Source organism: Apium graveolens, chromosome 6, assembly GCF_009905375.1.
Source record: "Apium graveolens cultivar Ventura chromosome 6, ASM990537v1, whole genome shotgun sequence".
NCBI classification, from domain to species: Eukaryota; Viridiplantae; Streptophyta; class Magnoliopsida; order Apiales; family Apiaceae; genus Apium; species Apium graveolens.
In genome coordinates this window covers 272531740-272554642 of record NC_133652.1, presented here as the reverse complement: position 1 = coordinate 272554642, position 22903 = coordinate 272531740, and the positions used below count along the sequence as shown (strand labels likewise).

At 32.2% G+C, this 22903-nt stretch overlaps 2 protein-coding genes across 2 annotated transcripts; both read left to right on the top strand.

Moving 5' to 3' along the window:
• Positions 1–499: 499 nt before the first annotated feature.
• LOC141667605 (vacuolar-sorting receptor 3-like) lies at positions 500–7351 on the top strand. The gene is made up of 12 exons (XM_074474154.1): positions 500–1035; positions 2576–3268; positions 3341–3429; positions 3538–3607; positions 3683–3766; positions 3873–3949; positions 4015–4096; positions 5668–5750; positions 5835–5901; positions 6338–6466; positions 6587–6696; positions 6857–7351. The coding sequence occupies exons 1-12, from the start codon at positions 738–740 to the stop codon at positions 6953–6955; spliced, it is 1881 nt and encodes a 626-aa protein (XP_074330255.1). The 5' UTR covers positions 500–737; the 3' UTR covers positions 6956–7351.
• A 9802-nt stretch (positions 7352–17153) lies between these two features.
• Positions 17154–17729, top strand: LOC141666049 (glutathione S-transferase T2-like). Its single transcript, XM_074472032.1, has one exon. The coding sequence runs from the start codon at positions 17154–17156 to the stop codon at positions 17727–17729; it is 576 nt and encodes a 191-aa protein (XP_074328133.1).
• Positions 17730–22903: the final 5174 nt, after the last annotated feature.

The window sequence follows — 22903 nt, the reverse complement described above, 5'->3', positions numbered from 1 at the left end:
TAAATGGAGCGGATATTCGATCCGAAATCCGTCATCCGAACGGATCCGGATATGGATCGACCTATAAAAATTCCGAAGCCGATCCGATCCGATTCCGAAAAAATAAATAGACATGGATATGGATTTAGGTCGATCCGGTCCAAACCCGATCCATTGACAGGCCTATGTGAAGTTGGGACATAAATAGTAAAGCTACATGTAAGAGGAGAAAACTTGCAATTCATTTAATGTACTTGTCCCCTTCTTTAGCTATATATAGCCACATTTAGTAAGAAGCAAAATGTACCTGTCTTCTGTGCTCTTTCTCCTCTTCATCTCTCACCGATAAAACATAGTAATTATTTTACTAACTCTTTTATTGTTACTATAGCCAATATTTTATAACAAAATCATATTTATAAAAAAAAAATACTTACCTGAGAGAACAATGCAAAGCAAGTCAACTACTCCAATAGTCCTATGTCTGCAACTACTAGTATTAAATGTACTTAAAAGTTAAATCTATCTACACATAAATCTCTACTTTATATAAAACGAGGGTTAATACTTAGCTTATCGTAATACCCAACAAATTGATTGCTCTATTTTTAATGGTTTGGTAAATAAATCTCAGATTCACAGTCACTTTCAACCCCATCACTCATAAGATTCTTGTTTCTTGATTTCACACAACAAACCCAAATCAACTACCCCAAGATTTTTCATAAAAATCCCATCTTTGTATCTATTTTGCTGAGATGGGTCTGAAAAAATTAGTGTTTTTTGGGTTTATGGTCGTTAGTTTATGTGAATTAGTGATGGGTAAGTTTGTAGTGGAGAAAAACAGCTTTAGAGTTACATCTCCAGATAATTTAAAGGGGACTCATGATAGTGCAATTGGGAACTTTGGGATACCTCAATATGGTGGAAGTATGGCTGGTACTGTTGTTTATCCTAAAGATAATAAGAAAGGGTGTAAGAGTTTTGATGATTTTGGGATTTCCTTCAAGTCCAAGCCTGGGTCTTTGCCTACTTTTGTGTTGGTTGATCGTGGAGGTAGATTTTTCGAATACCCTTTTTCGATTCTTGATTAAAGTTTGTTAATTTAAATGGTTTGGATTGTTTGTGAGGTTTGAAGTAATTGAAGTTGGTAGCTTTGTTAATTTTCTTGTTTGGTTAGTTTGTTTTGAGTTTTGAGGATTCTTGATTAAAGTTTGTTAATTTAGATGGTTTGGATTGTTTGTGAGGTTGGTTTGGTGGTTTTTGTTTTTGAAGTAATTAAAGTTAGGAGCTTTGTAAATTATATTGTTTGGTTAGTTTGGTTTGAGTTTTAAGGTGTTTGTCGGTTTTAAAAGGTACCCTTTTGTAATCTTGATTAAAAGTTTTGTTAATTTAGATGGTTTGGATTGTTTGTGAGGTTAGTTTGGTGTTTTTGAAGTAATTGAAGTTAGTAGCTTTGTAAATTGTCTTGTTTGGTTAGTTTGGTTTGAGTTTTAAGGTGTTTGCGGATTTAAAAGGTACCCTTTTTTCTATCTTGATTAAAAATTTGTTAATTTTGTTGGTTAGGATCGTGTATGAGTTTAGTTTTGTGGTTTGTTGTTGGAAGAAATTAAAGTTGGCAGCTTTGTTATTATCTTGTTTGGTTTGAGTTTTAAGGTGTTTGTTGATTTTAGAGGGTACCCTTTCTGATTACTGGTTAGTTTTTCCATCTTAGGGGGCACCCTTGTTGATTACTGGTTAGTTTGTATCTCTTAGGAGGTACCTTTTTTTTAATTACCGGTTAGTTTGTCCATTTTTAGGAGGCACCCTTGTTCATTACTGGTCTAGTTTCTCCCTCTTATGAGGTACTCTTTCTGATTACTAGTTAGTTTGTCCATCTTAGAAGGTAGTCCTTTTAATATATCGTCACTTGGTCCATTTCAGACAATATGCTTTTTGTTTTTTTAGTAAGTTTAGCTCAATTTTCAGGTTGTGTGGTAATTTTGCGACATTGTTATAGTGTCTGAGTTTTCTACTTTTAGATCTTGTTTTAGCTTATGGTTGAATTGTTATATTTGCTTGTATTAAGATATGTTTTTACCATAAGCTTTATTGTCTTCAATAATTATGTTGTGTTTTGGTATAAACTATCTGTGATTTTTCCTGTAACCATTTAGATTTTGCATCGAGTTATATATATATATATATATATATATATATATATATGCAACATCTATATTTTGGAACACATATCTAAGTTTTTAAAAGTGAGAAATTTAAACGAAACTAGCATGTCAGGTTCTGTATTATGTAATTCTTTGTAAGCCTGAAATTGGAGTCTTGACTGATTGGATGGTTTGTTGTTTTAGTTATTAGAAAACGAACTTGTAAAAGTGAGTACTGCACATTTATTTCCCATCCTTAGGAAGCAGAGACAAACATGTACATACAGTGGATAATGCAAAATATTCTGAGACAGGTTCAGAACCAAAAGTGTCAATAAAGATCTTTAATGACAAATAGGGAAAAATTTGTCAATTACATATTATGTTTGGTATAAACTACAAGAATATATTTTGTAGTATTAGAAGTTATGATGGTATTCATATGTTTGCAGATTGCTTTTTTGCCCTGAAAGTGTGGAATGTCCAAAATGCCGGTGCTTCTGCTGTTCTTGTAGCGGATGACATTGAGGAACCATTAATAACCATGGACACACCTGAAGAGGATGTTAAAGCTGCAAAATATATTCAGAACATTACAATACCTTCTGCACTACTTGACAAATCATTTGGTGAAAAATTGAAGAAAGCAATTAGTAATGGGGATATGGTCAATGTGAATCTTGATTGGAGAGAATCTGTTCCTCACCCAGATGATCGTGTGGAATATGAGCTTTGGACGAACAGTAATGACGAATGTGGTATTAAATGCGATATGCTGATGGACTTTGTAAAAGATTTCAAGGGTGCGGCCCAACTGCTTGAAAAAGGCGGTTATACTCAGTTCACTCCTCATTACATAACATGGTATTGTCCTATGGCATTCACAATAAGCAAGCAGTGCAAATCCCAGTGCATTAATCACGGTAGATATTGTGCTCCTGATCCGGAACAGGATTTCAGTTCAGGTTATGATGGAAAAGATGTGGTTATTGAAAATTTAAGACAGTTATGTGTGTTCAAAGTGGCGAATGAGAGCCAAAAACCTTGGGTCTGGTGGGACTACGTTACGGATTTCCAAATTAGATGTCCTATGAAGGAGAAAAAGTACAACAAGGAATGTGCTGACAGTGTTATCAAATCATTAGGTGATGCATTTTATGCTTTATGGTAAGGGCGCCAGTATCTTTTGATGGCGTATTAATATTCTTCTTTCACAGGGCTTGATTCCAAAAAGATCGAGAAGTGTATGGGGGATCCTAATGCTGATTCGGACAACCCTGTTTTGAAAGAAGAGCAAGATGCTCAAGTATGTGTTTGATTTATATGTTGTATTGAATGAATTCTTTGATATTAATAATTTGGAACTAAATCTAAATTTAAAAGTATAACTAATAGACAATTATATACCATGTAGGTTGGGAAAGGGACAAGAGGTGATGTAACCATATTGCCAACCCTTGTTGTCAATAATCGGCAGTACAGAGGTCAGTTGTGTGATTCTCTATATCCTTTCAATCATTTCAGCAATTATTCTCTCTGATATTACTGTGTTCTTGCAGGAAAGTTGGCTAAAGGGGCTGTTCTAAAGGCCTTATGTTCTGGTTTTGAGGAAACAACTGAACCAGCTGTATGTTTGAGTGGTGGTGGGTGCAATTTTTTTATTTTTTGGTTTGGAACTATTTTTTAGCATGAAACATTCTGTGGATATATGACCTTTAAATGATTTTGAGTGGGTAACTCTTTACTCAGATGTTGAGACAAATGAGTGCATGGACAAAAATGGAGGCTGCTGGGAAGATAAATCCAGCAACATCACTGCCTGCAAGGTACCTATTTCTAATTGTGGAAGTGTTGTTGCTGTTTTTATTATCTAATATATTCATGGACCCAGGATACATTTCGTGGGAGGGTATGTGAGTGCCCTGTAGTTGACGGCGTGCAGTTTAAGGGTGACGGTTATAGCTCTTGTGAAGGTAAGGTACTCACTTTTTTGAAAACAATCTGCAAGGAAGTAGTTACATTATTTTTTGGTGACCATAATGCACAAAAAGTTAGTTACTTGTCAAATGTAAGCAGTGTGTCTATAATTCAATGTTGATTACTAAGAGCAAAGCCAATGGTGTACTTTTTGGTGCTAAAATAGCACCATGTTTCCAATGGTTTGTTCTAAATCTTGTTCAAATTTAAATAACTTCCAAAATATACTACACTTTTGATTACAAATTTAACTACCTTCCAAGTACCCCACACTTTTAATTTCCTACTTCATCCATTTCTCCTCTTTTTTCATTGTGCTATTTTAGCACACCATTGGATTGAGATTTTTTACTTTTTGTTCTATATTATAGCTATAGCACAAGATATAGCACACCATTGGACATGCTCTAAGATAAGTTTATAAGAAACTAATAGTTAAAGTTGAAAAATATATAATAAAATTTTAGGTTTATAAATATAATTTTGCTCAGCTAGGCTATTGTGCAACTGCGAGAATTTCAGTGTCTGGCACTGCCATCCCAAATAACTTTTCACATATGCAACAACAACACCGTCGTCCTTCATAGGGAGTTTGATTTGTGTTTTTGGTGATACATCCATCTGAACTAGTAAAGAAGAACTTTTTTTTTGTATTCCTACTATTGTTCTCAATTGCTTATGGCTTAAGGAAATGAATTAAAGGTAATTTTTGGAGATAATATTAGAAGCTGTATGTATTCTATTATCTGTAGTTTAAATTTAGTCCAAAGGCAGTGTGATATGTAAAATATATCTATACTGATCATGCCCTATGGTGCTTGATTTTCCTATTTTGGTCTCCTTGTCATTGCATAAATACTTGACATAATGTAGCTAGATTTTCTCTTTTTCACTTCCAATCTATCAAAGAACTAATTATTCTGTATCTGGTTGAATATGTATGAGTTTACTATCACTATTGTTTATAATGAAGTTCAAAATAAGTGCCCAAAATGACGGAGTTCCAATACTAACAGTGTCATATCTTTGCTGTTCAAAAACCTGTAAATCAGTTATGTTCTTGCATATAATTCTCAACTTAGGACGCTGTCATATAGCAGTAGAGATATTCAAATAACAACAATCAGAGAATATTTTTTTTTAATTTGCTTCCTCTTAAGAAAAACATTACATATACCAATTAAAAACTAAATTCCAATGAGAAGAACAGACAAGGAATTCTTCGGAAAACTTGTTTACAGTCCACTAAAGCCAATTAACTTGGTTAACCCAAAGCTGATGTTAACTCAAAGATCCTAGATTGGGATATATTGATTGATTATTATCCATCTGCTGAAGTCTTGAAGCATATGTTCAATTCATTCTCAAAATTTTATATGTGCTTATCAAATAATCTTAGTTCTTTGTTCCATCTTTATATCCGCTGAACAGATGGAATAGGCAATTTATGTACTTTCTTGTTTTTTCAGTTCTTAGTTTTTTATCTTGTTTTAAGGATAAAATCGTAACTAGAATATGATTCTTAAATGTTGTGGAACTCTGGTACATCTCATATCTCCATTTGCAGCAAGTGGACCTGGTCGCTGTAAGGTTAATAATGGAGGTTGTTGGCATGAAACCCGGGATGGCCATGCCTTCTCTGCTTGTTCGGTTGGTGACAAAAATTTGACTGTATTTTATAATCCTCATTTTGAAATTAAACTTAATGTCATAATATGGTTCTAATGGGAACAGGATAAAGAGAATGGCAAATGTGTGTGTCCTCCAGGATTTAAAGGCGATGGTGTTAAAAGTTGTGTAGGTAAGAGAAGCATAACTTGGCTTTCGCGCTGCAGAGGAACATTTTTTGATTTGTCATTGATTTTAGAGAAAGGCCTTGTGTTACGTAAGCAAGAGCCATTGGCCCATTTAATCTTTGTACTTGCGCTGGATTTCTTGAAACAAAATCCATTGAATTCCCATTAGCATAAAGATGAATAGATTTTGTGAACTACAAGATATTTCAAGTAAATGAGAAGTATCTCTTTTGCAAATTCCATATTACCCCGTGATTTTTCATAATCTGATGGCTGTGAGGCATGTATCACTTTTTCAATTTCTTGTAGTAAGCCATCTTTAGAGGGGATTAGGGTTGTGAACATTAGCTTTATGATTGTCAAGTAGCGACTTGATACAACATAGGCTCTCTAATGTATCTTCTTTGGAATCTTCTAAGTCTTAATCTGCTCACCATCCAGATGTTGACGAATGCAAAGACAAGAAAGCGTGTCAGTGCCCTGAATGCAGCTGCAAGAATACGTGGGGCAGCTATGAGTGCACATGTTCTGGGGATAATCTTTACATGAGGGAGCATGATACCTGCATAAGTAAGTTATTAGTCAGCTAATGTAACATTCATCTTCTTCATAAACCCTTATTTGGAATGCAATTTCTTGGGGTTTATCTGAGGCAAGGTTCCTTTCGGATTTTATTCCATTGATCTGCAGGTACGACTGCAACTGAAGGAAAATCTGCATGGACTGCTGTTTGGGTCATTCTGATAGGTTTGGCTATGGCCGCTGGTGGAGCATATATGGTTTACAAATATAGATTGAGGGTATGTTTGGTCTTTTTACTGTTAATATTGATAAGTTATTTGTACTACTATAAAGTGAAGAGACATATTTAAAGCTTTAATACCTGCTTTGAAACTCAAAAAATAACTTTAAATCTTATTTTAATTTATACTTAAATCACTCATTGGAATGTGTTCCCAGTCATACATGGACTCGGAGATCAGAGCCATAATGGCACAATACATGCCGCTAGACAGCCAAAGTGAAATTCCAAATCATGTCAGCGATGACCGAGCTTGAAGGAAATCGTAGACCAAGTGGAAGTCTGATCATTTTATTCATCAGAACTTTGTTTGAAGCAAGGAGTACACAAGCTATTTATATTCAGATAGGAATATAAACTGTCACCTTTTTCAGTATATTTTGGACAATAAAAAAGAAAGATGCAAAGAAGGAATTGTCCCAAAATCTGTGTAGAATTAGTAGGAACCGAGCCAAGTAAAGGTAGATTAAAAAACTATTGGATGGTTTCAGATGTAATATTCTTGTACACTTCTGGTTGTACTCTTACCACAGTTGTACTTCTCTTTTCCTTGTTGATTCTAGTTTAGGCTGAGTTTCTTGCTGTGAGCTCGCGATTGTATCAGCATATGGCACTTCTTAATAATAATAATTTATAAGCAAAATCATGAAGTACATCATCTGTTATCATTTGTTTCTTTCATGATTTTGGGAAATCCTTTATAGGTGTATGAATCCAGTATATGATATAGAACTGAACAGAAGCAACCCAAGATGACCTTTTATTTTGGCCAGCCTGACTGGGTTTTGAACTACTATCAACTTGTTGACTGGGTTTTATTTTAGTTTGCTAAATCCTCTTATTTTGCTGCATTCTTGGCACCTAACCTAACAGAGTTTCGTATATTGTCTGAGATTAATTTCCTTTAGCTAAAACAAAAACATGCAAGGAAACAGATCTTACATTCTATGCTGGTTTTGGAACAGAACTTACAGAGTTCAGGTGCTATATCAGGTTTATGCTATTGTCAGAGTCACATACACATCCATAATAACAATAACAGCCTCACCAATGACAAGATGAAATACATTCGCTCGTCTTTTGCCTGATAACAAAGCTTTACGAAATCCAAGATCATTCTTGATAACTAATTGTACTTTACAAGATGTGCTCAAGCATTATGTCTGTATCAAGTCCTGACATCAGTTCCATTGTAGGCAATGGGTGCGTAGATCCACTTGTCATCAGAGCTCAAGAGCTGCAAACACAAATAGATACAGTATGATGAGTTCGATGATCATATCCGAAGATATCTTCTGTTTTCTTCCAGTAAAACTAAACTGCTTTAGTTTGTTTTTTTTTTTAATTTTTATCAACTTACTTTGATTTGGAGTTGCAAGAACTTCACATACTCAACATCATCTTCAAGCATTGTACTAATATCAACCTTAGTTCCGTTAGGCACAAGGTTCTGCAACGTCCTTAATCTCTCATTTATTCTCTCTCGTCGCTTCTGCAGAATGTAATCAATATCAGTACATAAATATGGACTCAGCTTATCTCCTCTGAACCTACATATTAGAAAGGCCATGTAAGAAAACTACAGAAGGAAATTATGAAGGTAAAAAATAAAAAGGCCAACATTCTACTATCTACACTTACATCTACCGAGTTTTTACATCTCTTCTTAGAATTTTACACTGGATTTCTATTTACATCTTCCTCGCGTAATTGAGGTTCCAGCACCTGATCTTCTTGTTCAAGTTCCATAACCATATTTTTGTGCATATCAGAATTAGACAAGAGCTGACCAAATGATTTGTTTTCTTCTTTAGCTCCCACATTGCAGAACACTGAAAGCATCGTTTGTTGCCAAAATGCGATCAAAATCGCCTGCATAGTAGCTGACATGGTTTGAAGTTGGCTGTAAAAAACTGGAACCTAGTAAAACATGATCAACATTAATTTTGTTAGAGGAAAGTGTGAGGTTTGATCCAGAATGCAAGTCATTTGGAATAGAACAGTAGTAATTCAGTAATTGCGCCATGAAACCGGATTCTTCAGTGGAGTACATGGCATTTAAAGCACTCCATTCTGATTCTAAAATGGATTCAAAGGATTCCATTCTTTCTAGTTATGATTGTGTAGAAGTATAGTATTTTTGTTGGAACTTGAAGAAATGTTGATAGGACAAAAGTACAGCTCAAAAAGAATAAAATTGAAGGAATAATTGGCATAAAATAATGCCACATTTCCTTAAGATTGCCCGCCACAGTTCTATATATAGTTGATTTAAAGGTGGTTTAATTGTAAGGGCTAATATCATAATTTCACAAAAGTAATATAATTGACGTAAAGCAGTAAACATGGCTTAATTTGGTATAAGATGATGCAATTTGATAATTTAGTTAATTTTGTATGTTTGTAATTTAAAATAAAAATCTACCATCAAGGTTTTATGAAGAGACTAGGAGGAGCATAGCAGATGCAGAGCAGAAAGAATTATATTGACAAGATATATTTGTATGATTTAAAACATAAATATTGGGTATAGCATGAGATAGTCAACATCAACATCCTGCCAGTAGATTTTAGAGCTAACTACAAGAGTGACCTAAAAATTTAAATTTGGACCGATTTCGATTCAAATTTATTTAACAGTGTCCAAAATCTCGGTCTAAATTTGGATTGACATTAAAATAATAGTTTTTTAATTTATTTACTTTAGGTTATTAGATGAAATTTTGATTTCCAATATTTATAAATATAATTAACTAATATTAGGATATTATTAATCATTTATTTATAATTTAAATAAAAAAAATTAAAACATAATTAAATAAAAATGCTTGCATTTTTTAAATTCAAATTATAAATACATTCAAACATTAAATAAGGATTACAACACATGAAACTTAATTTGAAAATAAATTATGAAAATGAAATGTGAACTTGTCCAACAAATTATATTGATTTCCTCCGAGATAGTCAAAATATTACGTGCAACCATTTAGGTTGTTTTGAGATCCTTCACCTTCATCTTCAGATCCTGGACTTTGGGATGATGAACATTGCTACTCTGATCTTTTCGGCATAATTCTAATATGCTCATCCCGAACAAATTCATGTAAGTTTGGATCGGATATAGAAATTAAATCTTTTAATAAAATCTTATTATCCTCTTTGTATTCAGCAAATGATATTTTTTTTGTAATCTTGATTCTTATTAGTTCCACGAGTTGATTATTTTGTTGAATAATTTTAGCAATTTTTTCATCATAGTGGCGTTATTATTTTTCTTTTTTCATTCCAATTGGGTGACAAGTTGATGTTGTCCTGGTTTCTTCATCAATTGAGTTAATGTCAAATGCAGACAAGTTCGCACCAATATTTTTCTCGGTTAAAATTGGAAGGTGGACAATTGGTGTTGAATCAAGATTGGCGAATTTCTCGCAATCTTAAAGAATGACATATTTCGGCCTGCCACGATCAAATAATGATATGAATGTGTTAGATTGATCATATCTTTTTGCCAATCTTGCCAAAGCAGTTGCTCCTCCGCTACATATGTCATTCAAGAAAAAGAGTATGACACCAAATATTACCTAACTGACGGTATATATCCAAAATGTTCAACCTTGGTGTAAACTATTCATGATTCACATGTTCTAAAGAAAAAAATTATTTGCAATGAAACAAGAAGCATGTTGAAAAGACGTTGAACGTGCATTTAAAGTACTCAAATCTCTTTTTGTAATTGTTGCATGCACAAAAACCCTGTCGGGTCGGGCTTTATCCGAGTTTTAAAAACCCGGTTTTTTTGAAAACGGATCGGGCCGGGTCGGGCTTCCTAAAAAATATAAGGCCCGTTTTAGGCCCGCGGGTCGGGCCGGGCCGGATCGGGCCAAACCGGGTTTTATCCGGGCTTTATTTATATATTAAAAAAATATTTTAATATTTTATAACTCGATTATGAGTAGTTTAAATATCGGAGATAATAATATCTTGATATATCAGATAGAATAGTTTAAACATCGAAATAAATAATTATTTTAATATAATATATAAATAATCATATATACCTTAATTGATTCTAATATTATAATATAATATTTTAAAAATCCTAAAAAATATTGTATATTTTCAAATTTTATATAAAAATTTGATTTTTTAATCAGGCTTTTCAAAATGCCCGGGATTTTATCCGGGCCGAACCGGACTTTTATCCGGGCCGAACCGGACTTTTATCCGAGTTTTCTTAGATCCAGGATTTTTTAAATCAGGGCTTTTCGGGTTTCGGGTCGAGCCAGATTTTCGAGAAAAAAGGAGGCTCATTTAAGCCCGCGGGTCGGGTCGAACCGGGCCGGGCTTTTTCCGGAATCGAGCTTTTTGGGCTTTTTGGGTTTTTTGGGTTTTTTGGGTTTTTTGACTTTTTTCTGGATCTGATCGGATCAGATTTCGGGTTTTGAAATTTTTGAACATCTCTATGCAGGACCGAGCCGATTTTAGAGTAAAAGTGTAATAAAAGATATAATGATTGCATGCAATATTTTACACAATATGATAATTGACGATGAACGTGATTTAAGTGCACCAATTCAACACCAGTTTGAAGTGCAAAATCCAGAAGTTGAGAGTGCTCAAATTGACGAGGATACTCTTTTTCAACAATTTCTTGGCCGTTACAAAAAAATAGAAAAAAAGGACGCTCACATTGCGCTTCGAGATGTACTAAATGAACATTTGTGGCAGGAATATACTAATTCTGAGAATTAGTATTTAATTATGTATTAATGTTTAATCAATACTTGTAGTTTTCTTTTTTAAATGTAAAATTTAATATTAATGCTTTTATTAAAAAAATTACTATTATTCATTATTAACAATATTTTTAAAATAGTATAATTAAATAATTATAATAATATATTAAGATAATATCTTATATAATATAAAAATAAAATATTTATCATTATGAAAACTTAAAAGAAACACATTTGGATCAAAATTTAGACCAAATTATTAGAATTAGAGATGAATTTATTGATGCAAATTTGGACCAAATCTTTTGATTTGCTCATGATAAACTTATCAAAGAATCCAAAACAGGTATAAAAATCAAGTTACATAAAACGGGTCAAATCCGGATTCATTTTCAACAGTTCATGCCATTACTTTGTTACTAATCATAAAAAATCGGGCTTATTCTATCCGGTTAATGCATGACATTACTAATTATAAAAAACTAGGTGAAATAACCGCGTTTCGCGCGGCTGTTAAAAAATATTTTAAGGTATATTATAAGGCACCTGAAAATCAATTTTGTCAAAATATTTTGTATTTACTAAGATATTAAGTAGCATAATATCACATTTATAGTAAAATATTTACTTGAACATTTTGCAATTTACTCTTTTTAGCATATTAAAATATTTGTTGTTAAGCAACACCAACTCAAATCAATGGAGCCTTGCAATGTTCCTATTTCTAGCATACTGAAAATGGATATAGATATTAAATATAATCAATCATTAACTTCTTAAAATTTAGATGCATTCAATGTCTCAATATTCATATTATCTTTAGCATCCTATACCTCCTATACCTCTTGCCTAGTTTTCTTTAATCTACTCTCCAATGTTCAGAACCATGCAATTGCCCCCTCACACTCATTCTCGCAGGAGCATGTCAATCTTTAGGGCCTTGATCAGTGATGTGGCCATCCCATTGTACACAAACAAAAAGAATGCAGCAATATATCCCTGAATGATCATTAAAGTTACTTCAAAATTATAAATATAGTTGTAGATTGTAATTAGTAGAGTCTGATAATAATCCAACCAATTTACTACAAAGTTAACATTATCTAACTTAGCACATACGGGATGAAAACATTAGAGTATAGGACAACACGTCCACAAAGATCTATAAAAAAACCAAGATGGTTATTCTGCCTACATCATATAGAAACCAAAAAAACATATAGAAAGCTATTTTGCTGATAATCATTTGATTGTAGCGCCACTATATACCTAACCATCAACGTCTAAAAAAATGCACAAATTATTAAGGTACGGGTGATCCTACACAATACGACTTTTGGATACCATCATATACGTTGTCAAGTCTATTGATCAACTCAAAATCTTAAATTAAACTATAATGACACAAAGCTAAAACAAACACTAAAACAAAACCATACATATTCATTGCATATCAGCCAAACTCTACTTAATACTTTCACTTAAGGTTTTCACAAAATGACTTGGAAATTATAAGTGATTACCTATCAAAATCAACCAGATTTTTAAATTAGAGCTGGCAGGAAAAACTAATACTAATTTCTCAAGTTCAATGTTATTCTTGACTGTATCGATCGGAAGTTTTATCACCCCTAACTTATACCTTTCATTTATAAATGAAAATTAACTAATCACAACCTTTTTTGAGAATGCAACAATCACGTGTCCCTAAAAATTTTAGAAGAGTTAATTGTGAACCTCATTTCAGCTTATTTTTATATCTTCCGATATATGAACAATGGCGATAATAATTTTAGGCAATGCCAATATTCCACATTTCAGGATATCACACTGTTAATTCCGTAATCACATAGATCAAATTATACTACTTCACAATCACTTATTAACAAAAAGATCCCATATAACAAATTTCATATTATTTAACCTTCCACGAAAATAGATAATACTACTTACTTGTCAGATAAAATCAAGACAACAATGGATCACATTTACCAGAACCATGCACTCACTTTCGCAATCAGCCAATAGTTTTCTAAAGGTGCCACGAGTGACGAGTCATAAGTTCTGCACCAGAACTAATCACATTTCAAAACAAAAGCTTGAAAGTTCGATAATAAACAAAAATTAAAAAATATATAAAGCATTCACTCATATAACTAAACAAATACAAATTACTGGTAAAATAAAAGAATCTCAAGCAATTGAGAACTTAAAATGCTCAATAAAATATGATAAAAATAAAATAGTGTGATTTTAATTTTATCATATCGTGTCCATCGACATCTAAAAAAGTGCTCAAATTATTAAGGTATCAGTGCTCCTTGAAAATTAATCACAACCTTTTTTGAGAATGTAGCAATCACAACGTATTCCTATAAAATTTAAAAGAGCTGATTATGAAACCAATTTTAGCTTATTTAAGCAATAAGGCGGATTCTTCTGCAAAATATATTGTGTCTCGAGATCTAATAAGTAATTGTCATCATAATTACTTGTATTTTGGTATTGAGCTTTCGTACTTTTACCTATCAGAAATGTTGTTTATTTAATCACAATTCAACATTAGAAAATGAGTCTATTATGCACATTTCAGACCAAAGGCTGGTAATCAATAAAATTAATGGTTTAAAATGGTTTTGTTCCATATTCGAGCTTATAAACTATCAGATAAATGGCTTGTGTCCATCTTTTTTTGCAGCAATATATTACCAAAAAATCTGTAAAAAACACATTGTGAATTTTGGGAAAAATTTATGTGAAAAAATAAAATGCATTCAGGTATATAGGCTAAAAAAAATTAGTGCTAACTAATAAGGGATGTCTAATATACACAAGATTTCATAATTTTACAAATTAAATTTTTGGAACTTCAAAATATAGAAATTTTTTTGGAGGCATTCACTCATGTTTCTACTACATACCTACATTGGGTTGGAAAATGGATTCAATATAAAAATATTCCAAAATTAGGTCTGAAATTCAATATTGCGAAAACAAAAAATGAAATTTCAGATCATCTATATGTGGACAAAGAAGATCAAAGAAAAACATATAGTAATTATCATAATAGCTTGAAAATCACATCTGCCCATCTCTTGAGAACTGCAAGATCCTGCATAATGCCCTTATAAAATATGTCTGAAAAAGGAAAAATGAATCAATATGTAAAAGATCAAAATCAGATAGCATAACAGATGCATCACAATAGGACACATATATACACACTGGAGCACGATATTATACACGCGTTGTATAAATAACACATCCAAATATTGATCCAAGCCCTTTAGTCTTTATAGATCCATAATTGAACTAAAGTAATTAATATTAGAACCCTTCAACTTCTCGAAGACCATTCAGTTTGTGTCTGTGAATTATGAAATTATATGAAGCAAGGAGAAAATAGACACACCTAATAGAGAATTTTGGAGGAGTCACATTAGTCACGCGAGATTTTCTTTATATAGATTAAAAAATAAAGCTATTAAACTTAACAGAAGATCCTCCTCCTCAACCGAGAGGGAGAGCTTTTTTTATACATTACGGCCTGTCTATTTCATGATAATGTTAAAAAACCAATTTTAGTCAATCCTATTTTTCTTCTTAACCTAGAAATATGCGAAGAATAAAATCTTAGTGAATCGTAACATAATATAAATATATCATATATGTATATTAACAACATAAACAATTTTAGTAGGAGCTCCAACTAACTTGTAATTGCGCTTAGCAAAAAAAAAATTAACTTAAAATTGTGTTCATGAACATGTGTGTACAGAACACAAAAGATTGTCAATTTCACATTTTTCGCACACATATCATGCGAAACCATTAAATTGCTTTTAATAGCATATAATTATACTAGTTGATAACCCGTGCGAAGCACGAGCTTAGTTAATTTTTTTAAATAATTATTAAAAAATGTAATAATATAATTGTCATGTCAAAATTTTTTAATTTTTGCTCAGAAAATCCAACACTAACTATTGAGTACGATATTTGTGATATGATTACAATAAAAAGATTATAATTATTATACGATTTCAATTTTTTTATTATTTCATTAAAATATACTATTGAGTCATATGGAAAATATGATTACTAAGTTGAAATGAATATAAGAATTGTAACTAAAAAATGGGTTAAATAATACATATAATATTATAAGTCATATAGAAGTAAAAAAAGAAATAAAAATTATACATTTAGAGTTATAATGAAATTCAAAAAGGATAAATCAAAAGTTGATGAAACCAAACACGTATAATATATTGAATTAGCAATACATAAGGGAATAAAGAACACAAAAGTTAAAGCCAAAAGGGTGAAACAAAAATAAAACCAAACTTAATAGGTAGAAGTATAAAGAAACAAAAATAAAACTAAACTTAATATAATCATACGACATGTAGAAATATAAGATAACAAAAATAAAACCAAATTTAATAGAATCATAATACATGTAGAAGTTATAACACATGTAGAAGTATAACACGAATAAATGGTGTAATCAAAAGTTTAATAAAATTAAAAGACATACAAAAGTAGAATTATAAGATATACATGAATAAATAAGTGAAACCAAAAGTTGGTGGTACCAAAAATTGGTGAAACTAAAAATAATAGTACCATTTAAAAAGGGGTTTCGCTTATTAATAAAGGTTATTAATATAAAACAATAAACTATTATACCTACACTTTAGCACATGCACGTGCAATTTCATCCTGTGATGACTAAACCGTACCATCAAAACCCCCTTACTCCAATTATATATAGGATATAATTCCTTTCAATAACAATACAGCGATATACTGGTCGTGCAAGAAAGTCTTATGTCGTTGCGTGGTCTTAAGAGCATCCACAACGCGGACCCAATTTGTGCATTGGGCCGCGTGAAGTGGTCTCCAAACAGAAAAAAGTGACCCCCTGTCGTTGGAGTGAATACAGCCAAAGTGGGCAGTCCCTCTATGGAGGTCCCGTCCCATTTTGATTTTTTTATTGCTTAAATGTAAAAACTGGACAAAACTGGACAAAACAACGGTATTGTATCAGCTTGCTTTTATTTTTTATACGTTACATTTCAACGTAAATATTTAACGGTTAGATTTTTTCTATATAAATACTCACTCTCTCTTCTTCTTATTCACACTTTTTATTCAACAAAAAAATTCTACCAAAAAAAATATGAATCCAAATAATCTCCCATCTTCAAATCATCAAAATTCAAATTCTCAAAGTCCAAACCCTCAATTTCCATATCCATATCCAAGTCCCTATTTTCCAAATCCACAAAATTTTACTAATTCTCAAAATCCAAATTTTCAATATCAATTTTCAAATTCTCAAAACTCTCAATTTCCATTTTCATATCCTCAAAATTCTCCATATCAATTTCCATTTTCTCCATTTTCAAATCCACAATTTGAAACCCAACAAACACCAATCAATATCCAAAATTCTCCGGAAGCGCAAGTACCGACTTTTGGTCACGAAAATATTATTGATCTAAATGATGATTGCGAAGAAATTGAAGATTTACGAGAAATTACCGTTCAGTGGAAGTGGGTTGAAGATAAACTCTTAATAAGTGCATGGTTGAATGTGTCAATTGATCCACTAATCGGTACGGATCAAAAAACCGAAGCATTTTGGGATTGAATTCATCAATATTGTGAAGAAGATAATCCCGGTGTCATTAAAAGAGGAGTTGTGGCAATGAAAAAAAGGTGGCAAATAATAAATGAAGGTGCTCAAAAATTTGGTACGTGTTATGACGAGGCTCAACGAAAAATCGGGAGCGGTTCAAACTTGGACAAAATAATTGAGAAAGCTCATCAAGAGCATTTAACTAATTACAAGAAGAAGTCTAACTTTGAGCTTCATTGGCGTGAGATTCGTCGACATCCCAAGTGGAGAGCTCCTCCAACTAGTGCAACTTCTAAAAGAACTAAATTAAGTAGTTCTGGAGCTTATTCATCAGAAGGAAATAACGATACACCAACATCTGATGAATTTGAACCGGTTCGTCCTAAAGGTACAAAAGCTGCAACTAAAAGGAAAGGAAAAGGGAATGCCACAGCTGCAGAAGTTGATGAATGGGAATCTTTACGACTTAATCACGAAAGAAAAATGGACATAATGGATAGATTAAATGAAATTCGGCAAAGGGAGCTTGAGGCGAAGCAATCTGAGATGGATTTACAGGTCATTATGGCAGATACTACTAAAATGAATGACACTCAGCGGAAGGCTCATGCAAAGTTGCTTGAGAAAATCATGGCAAGAAACTAGAATTTGTCTTTTCTTGTTTGTTCGTATTTGTTTGTAAACTAGCCGTTGGAAGCTAGTATTTGTTTGTATTTGTTTGTAAGCTAGCCGTTGGAAACTAGTATTTGTTTTTATTTGTTTGTAAGCTATCCGTTGGAATATATTCATTTTTTACTTTCTATATAAACAAGATGTATCAATTCTTTCAATTCACATCAAAATGAATCAAACACCTACACCAGAAAGCTTCACTAAAGAATTCATGGAAGAATTCATTGAAGAGTTTTGTAATCACACTGAAGACAATCGTCGAGTCGAGCTCTTTCATAAAATATATGGACAGAGTTCAACATCTACGCCTTGAAAGTGTATTTACAGAGATCGTGAAGCAGGACATCAACTTCTGGAGAATGATTATTTTTCACCTAATCCTGTATATCCAGAAAATATATTCCGATGAAGATTCCGTATGGGAAGACATGTCTTTCTTCGTATTGTGGATGTTGTTTCAAATTTTGATCCATACTTACAACAAAGAATTGATGCAGTGGGAAGAAAAGGTTTAGCATCCTTACAAAAATGCACTGCGGCAATGCGTATGTTGTCATACGGTGTATCTGCTGACGTTGTTGATGACTATGTTCGTATTGGAGAGAGTACAACGGTTGAATGCTTGAAAAAATTTGTCTCCAATATAATTACAATATTTGAGGGTGAATACTTACGAAAGCCGAACTCAAATGACGTGCAACGCCTATTACAGATGGGTGAGGCTCGTGGTTTTCCTGGTATGATGGGAAGTATTGATTGCATGCACTGGCAATGGAAAAATTGTCCAAAAGCATGGAAGAGAATGTTCATGAGTGGTCACAAAGGAGTTGCAACAATTATATTGGAAGCAGTTGCTTCATCTGATCTATGGATATGGCATGCATTTGTTGGAGTTGCTGGATCAAATAATGACATCAATGTTTTAGATCAGTCACCAGTATTTGATGATTTACTACAAGGTCGTGCTCCAGAGGTAAATTTCACAATCAATGGAAACAATTATAATATGGGATATTACTTAACAGATGGAATATATCCTGAATGGTCAACATTCGTTAAAACAATACAATGTCCACAAAGTGAGAAAAGGAAATTATTTTCAAAATATCAAGAAAGCCAACGAAAAGACGTTGAACGAGCGTTTGGTGTGTTACAGTCCCGCTTCGCAATTGTACGTGGTCCGACACGTTTTTGGGATAGAGCAGATATTGGGAGAATCGTGAGAGCGTGCATCATAATGCATAATATGATTGTTGAAGACGAGAGAGACACATATGCCACTCAATTTGGTCCACTACCAACTTATGATGATGCAAAAAATGGTTTACCGGAACCAAATTTAGGTGAAGAACCTTTTATCCCGTATGAAACATATATTCAAAACAGTATGCAGATGCGTGATAAACGGATACACCGTCAGCTACAAAATGACTTGGTTGAGCATATTTTCCAGTTTCATAACAATCGTTAATTTATTTTATATTGTAATGCTTAAATTCAATGTTTTCTCATGTGATGTTTTTTATTTAATGTTTTAAATAATATGGTGCATTTTAATTACGTGATTTTTTATTTAGTAATATTTGTAGAATTTTAATCACTTCATTTTGATTATTATAGATTTAAATTTGTTTTAAAAATTCAAAGTAAAATCATTTTATTAATAAATAGAATAAATAACGTTAATTTATGTTGTCAAAATTTTACACAGTTGAAGCTTACTATCAAGAGTATGTACAAGATATTAAACAAATATATTGAAAACTGGGAAGTGGGTCGCATGATGCAGCTACTTTGACCACTTTGTTTTCTATCCCACTTTTGCTTAGGGGGAATGTGGGTGGGGTCAAAAAGATAAGAAAATGACCCATAACGTTGTGGGTGCACTAATAAGTAAAGATTTGTCCCAAATCATTTCTGGGCAGATCATTAATACATAATAAGATAACTCAACCCTATTTGAAATTATTCAAAAATAAATCTGTGTGGATTCAATATGGAAAGAGACAACATTATTATTAAGGTGAAGTCAGACCTGTCTGGCAAAACTTAATAAGTGATATCCAAAACGAACATGCTAAATTAATGTGAAATTATAGCTCTGGCTCGTTGTCCCACAATAACTAAATCCATACTTCATGTATAAAAATTCAAATTTTTAATGTCACATACTTGATCGTAATTAATATTTATGAGAATGATTTTTGTAATGTATCATATCATAGCATCGCGAAAATAGATAAATGTGATCACTAATTTGCTGTATTTTTTTATGAACAGTCTTAACACTATTTTTTTTGAATTTAAAAGTTCATGTTATTTATCGGCGCTTAATTAATCAGACTAGAATTTTCACCAATCCGCGAAAACTTTATCAGCCTGCTTAACTTGGCGCAGACCAACTTCCATTATAGTGAAAAAATGGACGGTGGTAAATATGGATCTTATATATTTTTGCATCTAAAATTTTACTTTGTATATAAATATTACTTACGTTAAGAAGTACTGCAACAAAGCTGTTGAATAGGACCTTATACGAACGTAAAATTTAGATAGATTGTAGGCTACATTAGTCAGACTAGTACAGTACTCCCTCTGTTTTTTTTATACGACGTTTAACTTTTGTGCACACACTTATAATTCCTTTGATCACGTAGTTAAAATAATAATTATTAATTTTTTTTTTGTGAATAAAAATATATAATTAAAATTTTAATTCAGAAAAAGAAAATTTTAAAAATTATTATTTTAACTATGTGGTCAATTGAAACGGGAATTTGTGCACAAAAAATATATTAAAAAAATTGAGGGAGTATAATAGTATACATAATACAATCGGACTCGTGGCAAAGATTAGACACGCTCTGATTATCTTAACAAAATAAGAAGACTTTTTTTTTTCGGATAAACAAAAGATTTTGTATTTGATAATAGACTGGTCTTCTAAAAATCCCCGATTTTTAAAAAATCTTCAATTAATTCTTAATAAATATTTGATCGATTTAATTTTTGAAATCCGATTAATATTTATAAATTATTTTAAATTATATATTTCATAATAAATAAGATAAATATATTAAGTATTATTAAAAAGTTTAAATATATCCGATTTTTGTTTTGATTAATCTATCCGATTAATCCCCGATTTGCCGATAAATCCCAAATCGGTTGCTAAACCGATTAGTATCGATTACCGTAACCATAACTCATAAGTCATAACCCACGTCAATTGGGCCTAGCCCATACAAAAACCACTTCCATTAGAGCTAGCCCATATCTTTATGTCAGACCGGAGGACACTATTTCAGGCTTGGACCAAGCCCCTAACAGATCGGAAAATGGTTTCGCTTGGATTTTCATCTTCTTCAACTCATAATTTATATTTCAAATTATGAGTTTGAAGTAATTTTCGTAAAGTTAAATTTCTATCTTTAAAATTAAAAATCTAATTTGTTCATTTGACGTGGAGAATTTGGATTGTCAATAAGAAATGATAATGTAAACGTTATTAATTTGAATCAAGTGGAAGATGACTTGCACATTTGGTGAACACACCACCTAGCTAGATATCAGACATTGAAATAGCATGAAGAAAGGGCATAGCAAGCATAGTGTGGTGTTGGATCCAGCTATAAAAGAGATGAAGGCCAACTAAAGATTGAGGATGAAGGCCCGTCAAAGATTAGGATTAGACTTTTAGAAACGATAACGGAAAGGCCCATCAGGCCCAAAATACAGCACTAAATAGAAGAGGTACATTAGATCTCCCCTATAAATACTTTGTAACTAACTTCATATAAAGGGATTGAAATATAAATAGATAACTTCATGCAATTATAAAATGAGTAATTATTCTTAGTAGATTATATGTGATATATACTGAAGTTTAATGAGACCATGTGTCTACTCTCCCAAGTTTGTGTTTTATTTCAATAAATCACATAACATTGTTATGTATGATACATGTCATGTAGTGAGTCATTTATGTAGCAGGATAATTTTATCTTAGTGAGATAAAATCTTTTATGTTATGGTACTATATAGTTTGGTGGACAAACTTGCAAGGGACAACTTTCAGATTGTTTTTTGATGAGATTTATGAATCAGTTTTATCCTCTATCATTTCAGTGCTCTCGACTTACTTAGCTGTCAAAACCCTAAAAGTATCATAGTATTAAAGCCGCTTGTGAGAATTTTTGTAAAAAAATTGATTTGATAGAGTGAGTGTCAAAGATTTATAATAGTTTGTCTCAATTTTGTTCTGAAGCTCAACTCTTTTTCAATCTTATTGTATTTTAAAAGAGCAGTGCTCGTAACCCGATCTACTTTTAATCAATGGCCTTCAAGTTCTCGTTTTCGGATATGCAGAATCCTCTTTTCCTACATCCATCAGATAATCCATTGTCCATTAGTGTCACCAAGTTACAAGATGCTACTGATTACAGATCTTGAAAGCGTTCGAGGGAAATACAACCCTTCTCAAAGCGAAAGCTTGGCTTTGTTGAAGGAACATAAGTGAGAAGCACAACGGATCAAACTGAAGCCATCCAGTGGGATACGTGCACATTCTTCCCCATGCACTTTTGCTAAGCTTGTTATATTTTTTTTCTAAGCTTCCCGATACATTTGCTTGTGGTTCTAGATATTTTAATATTTTTATCTTTCATAAATGAGGTTTATGAACAACTTGTTGAAAGTAACAAAAGTTTCTTCTACTTCTTATTTAATCTAACATGACAACCAAAATTTTGGTAATAATTATAAAAAAGATCACTTATTTCACTTTAATATATCAAACGGATCATCGAAATTTTTTTGGTTTCTATTGAATCACTCACTAGATAAAATGCAACACTCCATTTCATATTTTAATAGTGATAGACGGAAAAAAGTTGATCCAATATTATAATAATTAGTTTTGCGATGTCTGCATTTCATGTAAGATTCGATCCACCTTTATTAGGTTTTAAGATTTTTTGTACCTTTTTCAATTTTAATCGATTCAAATTCTACTTTTCTTTTTTTCTTTTAATTGAAATGTCATATTTTCATTTAGACAATCCATCAAATGTCACTCTATTACAATTGAAGACCCATCAGGGGCGGACCCAGAATTATAAATCTACAGGGGCTGGAGTCAATTTTTT

Excerpts from the sequence above, each read along its gene's own strand:
- LOC141667605 (XM_074474154.1), top strand. The coding sequence starts at position 738 with ATGGGTCTGAAAAAATTAGTGTTTTTTGGGTTTATGGTCGTTAGTTTA. Across the intron at positions 3,269-3,340 it reads CAGTGTTATCAAATCATTAG|GGCTTGATTCCAAAAAGATC; the intron begins GTGATGCATTTT and ends CTTCTTTCACAG. Across the intron at positions 3,767-3,872 it reads AGCTGTATGTTTGAGTGGTG|ATGTTGAGACAAATGAGTGC; the intron begins GTGGGTGCAATT and ends CTCTTTACTCAG.
- LOC141666049 (XM_074472032.1), top strand. The coding sequence starts at position 17,154 with ATGAAAAAAAGGTGGCAAATAATAAATGAAGGTGCTCAAAAATTTGGT.